This window comes from Castanea sativa, chromosome 5 (assembly GCF_040712315.1).
Source record: "Castanea sativa cultivar Marrone di Chiusa Pesio chromosome 5, ASM4071231v1".
NCBI classification, from domain to species: domain Eukaryota; kingdom Viridiplantae; phylum Streptophyta; class Magnoliopsida; order Fagales; family Fagaceae; genus Castanea; species Castanea sativa.
In genome coordinates this window covers 5,808,289-5,814,375 of record NC_134017.1, presented here as the reverse complement: position 1 = coordinate 5,814,375, position 6,087 = coordinate 5,808,289, and the positions used below count along the sequence as shown (strand labels likewise).

Here is a 6,087-nt window from a genome sequence, read left to right as displayed (position 1 = left end):
TCTATAAATTCTAATGTCATTTATTTGGATGGTTTTTTGAACTTTCTTGTGTTTAGTATCTAAAAATAAGGGGTCAAAGGAAAATTATCATTTAAAATATCTTACTTAACTTGGCATGGAACAAGGTTGTTTTCCATGCTAGCCTATCTTAGTGGAAAATAATTATCTCATGCCAGCCTAATGTATTATAAATAGGAAGCCAAAAGATACATGAATCAACAATATCATTCTTGACAAAGAACTTAAGAAAAAAGAAAAAAAAATGGCCTCTCCAATTAGCTGCATATCAATCTTGATAATCCCTCTACTAGTCACCTCTCTTTTCTATGATGTTTCTAATGCAGATCGACCCCTTCTTGAAAAGGTTTGCAAACAGACCTTCGACCATGATTTTTGCATGTCAGTTTTACTTTCAGACCCAGAGGGTCTTACAAATGTTCTATATAGGCTAGGACTCGTTTCTACTTCTGTAAGCTTGAAGATAATATCAACTACCAATGGTGAAATCGGAAATGTTCTTATAGGAGTCACAGACCCAGTGGATAGGACTCGAATTTCGAATTGCCAAACCGATATAGATGATGTATACGACAAAATGCAACTTGCAAGAAATGCTGCAGGTTCTCAATCCTATTGGGAAGAGGCAAGGATACTTGCGTCTGCAAAACAGAAAATTATAGATTGTGAAAAGCAATTTGAGAGCTCCCCAAAACATGCATCACCAATATCAGATCACACTTATAAAATAACGAAGCTAATCAATATTTCTGTTGTTATAATTAATATGTTATTGTCATCTTAAGATATTGTCAACATAATCTTATGTGATCTATAATAAGAATAGGTCTGCTAAGGTCCTTGTAACTCAATTGCTATCTCTTAGTATTATTACATATTAAATAAAAATAAAAACCTGGTTGTATTAATATTTTTTTTTGTAATCATCTCTCTTTCTCTTAATCAATATGGTATTATTGCATTATATTCAATATATCTTTGATTACATCTTTGTGTTAATATTATTTCTTTTATTTAAATTATTTTCTTTACCTGTTTTATTGGTATACCATATTTTATCACATATATGTGATGGATATAATTTTTAAATATCATATATTTTAATCAGGAGTGACTTCTGTCAATATTGATCCAAAAAAAAGGACCATCACTACTATAAGTAGGTAACATGGTCCCTACAATATTCATGCAAATGTTTGAAAAGATGGGAAAACATTTGCAAGAAATCTGAGGACTACGAGTCCCTACAATATTCATGCAAATGTTTGAAAAGATGGGAAAACATTTGTAAGAAATCTGAGGACTATGACTAACATCGTCTTGCCTTACTCTCAATTGCAATAATCATTCACATAGTACAAGCAACGTATGATCGAATGCCAAAAATCATAGATAGGGGCTCTGGCCTTGACTATGAAAGAGCAAGAATTGAGAAAAAAAACTTAAGAAAAGTTGAGGATTGCAAGGAGAACCCATGTTGAGAAATGGATGATTTGGAGGACCCAAATAAGGTTTTGACGGAAGGGATTGGTAAGGCAATTAAAGTCAATCTTGGAGAAGAAGTTGGATTCATTTTGGGTTACAAGAAAGCATGAAGAGAAGAAACTTCATCCCCATGTTAGAAAACAAATGGAAAAAAAAAAAAAAAAATTCTCACATCAAGCTTAAAATAGGTCATTCAAATATAAATAGAGTTGTTTTCTTTTGAAAAATAATTCTATCTATGCCAAGCTAAATAAAGGAAGTTAAAAAATAATTTTCCAACTCATTTTAAGATTGTTACCAAATATTGGAAAATAGGATAGTTTTCTTTAAAAAATGCTTTTTAGGAAATGATTCATTTTCTATAAATTTCAATGTTCCCTATTTTGATGGTTTTTCACACTTTCTTGTGTTTAGTAGTATCTAAGAATAATGGGTCAAAGGAAAATTATCATTTAACTTCTCTTATTTAACTTGGCATGGAACTGAGTTGTTTTCCATGCCAACAAATCTTAGTGGAAAACAACTCTATCTCATGCCAACCTAATATTTTATAAATAGGAAGCCACAAGATACATAAATAAAAATATCATTCTTGACAAAGAACCTTAAAAAGAATTGGCATTCCCAATTAGTTACCTATCAATCTTGATAATCCCTCTACTAGTCACCTCTCTTTTCTACGATGTTTCTAATGCAGATCGAGCCCTTATTGAAAGCGTTTGCAATAAGTCCATGGACTACAATTTTTGCGTGTCAACTTCACTATAAGACCCAGACAGTATTACAACTCTTCTATATAGGCAATGACTCATTTATACTATTTTGAACTTGGATGTAATAGAAGATGCCCGTGGTGAAATCGGAAATCTTCTTATACAATTCACAGACCCACTAGATAGACTCAAATTTCAAATTGCTAAACCGATATAGAGGATGTACACGAGAAAATGCTTCTTGCAAGAAACGCTGCAGATACACAATCTTATGTGGAAGAGGCAACTATATTTACAGCTGCACAACAGAAAATTACAAAATGTAATAATGAATATGAGTGCCTCCCAAAATGTGAATCACCAATATCAAATTACAATTCCAAAAACTATCAAAAAAAAAATTACACTTCCAAAATAGCGAAGCTAATCGATATTTCTTTCATTATAATTTCTAAGATAACGTCATCTTAAGATAATGTCAACATAATCTTACATGATCTATAATAAGAATAGGTCTGCAAACATTCTTGTGGCTCAATTACTACCTCTTGGTATTATTATATAAAAAGTAAAAAAAAAAAAAAAAACCTGCTTGTATTAATATTTTTTTGTAATCATCTCTCTTTCTCTCAATCGATATGGTATTATTGAATTGTATTCAATATTTCTTTGGTTACATCTTTGTGTTAATATTATTTCTTTTTATTTAAATAATTTTCTTTGTCTTTTTCACTTGCTTACCATATTTTATCACATATATGTGATGGATTTAAGTTTTATATATCATATATTTTAATTAGGAGAGACTTCTATCAATATTGATTCAAAACGAAAAGGGACCATCACTGTTGTAAATAGGTGACATGGTCCCTACAAGATTCATGCAAATGCTTGAAAAGATGGGCAAACATTTGTAAAAAATCTAACTACGAATAATATCGTCTTGCCTTACTCTCAATTGCAATAATTGTTGACATAGTACAAGCTACATATAATCGAATCCCATTAATCATAGATAACGGCTTTGGCATTGACTGAGAAAGAATAAGAATTGAGAAGAAAAGAAACCTTGAGGATCGCAAGAAGAACCCATGTTGAGAAATGACTGATTTGGAGGACATAAATGAGGTTTTGATGGATGAGATCGATAAGGCAATTGAAATCCATCTTGGAGAAGAAGTTGGAATCATTTCGGGTTGCAAGTAAGCATGAAGAGAAGCTGTTAGTTAAATACATGTTTGTATCGCATACAAAACATCCTTAGCGAAAAATTAATGGATCTACTTCATTTACAATTGTTAACATGTACTATGCAAATTTCAGAATCCAAGAACAAGAGAGCGTACCTTGGTGCGATGAAATTCAAAGGAAAAGATCAGAAGTACTCGAGAACACTTTTAATCTTCACTCCAATTCCACTTTACGCCAAGAAGTGTGGTCACTCAATTAGTTTTGAAAGGGAGAATTAGAGAGTGTCTCACACTCATATATACATCATTTTTACAATGATGTCACACACACACACACAAAATTCTGAATGTTTCTCCATTTGTATCTAACTGATTATCTAATTGGGTTGGCCTTTTGGGCTTTTCCAATTGGGTTTTAGTGTGTGACATGGAGTGGGACCAAAAGGGACCAATAAGACACTAGCTCCTATGGGCTTTGGGCTTTTTAGTCAACTCTTAACAAGTCTAAGGTTACCATTAATTATATTTAATACCACTATATAAATATAGTTTCACTCTAGACCTTATTTATAAATTATATCCCAAAACTTTATTATACATGCAACTCCTTCATAAAATATTCGTAGTAATACAAAGTAATGAATGTAGACTGTCAATTGGTAAATTACTACATCTTAATCCTTGAGTACCCGGTTTAATCCTCTATGTTATTCATCATATATTTATGAAATCCAATTTCATAAATATATATTTTAGTAACTCCTTACTAAAGTGGCTAGGTCTAATACTCTAAATAACCAAACCTATTAAACTTATCTCAAGGGAATATTTTGTATCTCCGTTAAAAGACTATGAATTCCATCTTGAGAATATATGTTCTATCAACACTAAATGTGGCTGCCCAACATATTGAGGTTTTGATCGTGTCTTTACATCTCACTCCTAATATATCAAAGCAACCTACATTTCATGATCAGGTCCATTATCCTCTCAGAATTAAGAGTTCATGTAAATATAAGTCGTGAGATTTACTATTCATTCTACAGTTGTTAGGAGAATAATAAATCTCAAAGTGGTCTAGTTCAATATGTCTTAACTCTTAAAACATATCAACATTCCAACTAGAAGTCTCCACTTCCATGATCAAGACAAATCATCTTAGTTCATATGTTATAGTCTTCGTAGATGAAATGCTTAATTTCATTACTGACTACGAACTATAATTCTGAGTTTACAAAGAACTTGTGATTTATATCTTCTGTGACTTTTCACATAAATCACATACTATGCATCTCATGAACTATATGATAATGTCTGATATTCATGTTATCATTATTTTAGATTATAATATAAAAAAAAACTTTATTAATTACAATATTAAGTCATACATAGCATCATACAATAGGATTTAGGAGCTCACATCCTAACAGAAGCAACTTCATCCCCAAGTAAGAAAACAAATGGAAAAAAAGAAAAAAAAAAAAAACCTTTCTTGGGTTAAGCTAAAAAAAAGGGTAATTCAAATATAAATGGAGTTGTTTTCTTTTGAAAAACAATTCTATCTCCGCCAATCTAAGTAAAGAAAATTAAACAATAATTCTCCAACACATTTTAAGATTGTAACCAAATTTTGGGAAATGAGATAGTTTTATATAAAAAAAAATGTTTTTTTTTTGGGGAAATGATTCATTTTCCAAAAATTTTAATGTTGTTTATTTTGATGGTTTTTCCCGCTTTCTTGTGTCCATTAGTATCTAGAAATAATGGGTCAAACAAAAACTGTCATTTAACTTCTCTTATTTAAGTTGGCATAAAATAGAGTTGTTTTCCATGCCAACCTAAGAGCACTAGCTTTAGGGATGGGAACTGGTTGCTATTTTCCCATCTAAAAACCTGTTTGATCTATTATACCAACTTACTTTACAATTCACCCTACATCCCAGATTTTATTTTTACATACAACTCAATAAATAATATAAATCATATAAGGAAATACTAATAAAAAATGCTACTCTCTCCATGCACAACCACAAATATATCCAATCAGCAACCCTACATCCATGATCAAAACTAGTTTCCTCCGCCACAATCAAAGCTAACCTCCACTGCCAACGTAATCAGCATCCATCCAAAAATCAATCCCATAGCAAAAAAAGGAAAAAAAAAACTAAACTAAACTTGAGAGAGAGAGAGAGAGATGGAGGATAGAGCAACTAGAAACCCCATCAAACCCAACACCCATGGCAAGCAAAACCCATCAAACCCAAGACCCACAGCAGCTCATGGCAAGCAAAACCCACAACCACCCACAAGCCCACAAACCCAAACACTAGAATCCCATAACCTGAAACCCAATCTGAAACCACGTCCACCTGATCTAAAACCTAAGGCCATTGATGTGAAACCATGGATATGAAACCCTTGGCCACAAATCTGAAATCGTAACCACCAATTTGAAACCACAGCCACCTGATCTAAAACCACTGCCACGAAAAGCTAATCTTAAGAGAGAAAGAGAGAGAAGCCTTACCATGAAAGGAAGAGAGGAGAAAGTGTGAGACAGAGAGGAGAAAAGATTGTGGAGAGAGGAATCTGAAAGTGAGAGGAAGAGAGAGAGTTTAAGAGATTAAAAAATAATTGTTTTTACAAACTCGTGAATAATATGGTTGCATATATGAAAC

General features: G+C 32.1%; 1 protein-coding gene across 1 annotated transcript; it reads left to right on the top strand.

The window, feature by feature from the left end:
- Nucleotides 1–262: 262 nt before the first annotated feature.
- Nucleotides 263–802, top strand: LOC142634615 (pectinesterase inhibitor 5-like). The gene has a single exon (XM_075808909.1). It carries the CDS (start codon nucleotides 263–265, stop codon nucleotides 800–802), a length of 540 nt encoding a protein of 179 aa, XP_075665024.1.
- The last annotated feature ends 5,285 nt before the right edge of the window (nucleotides 803–6,087 follow it).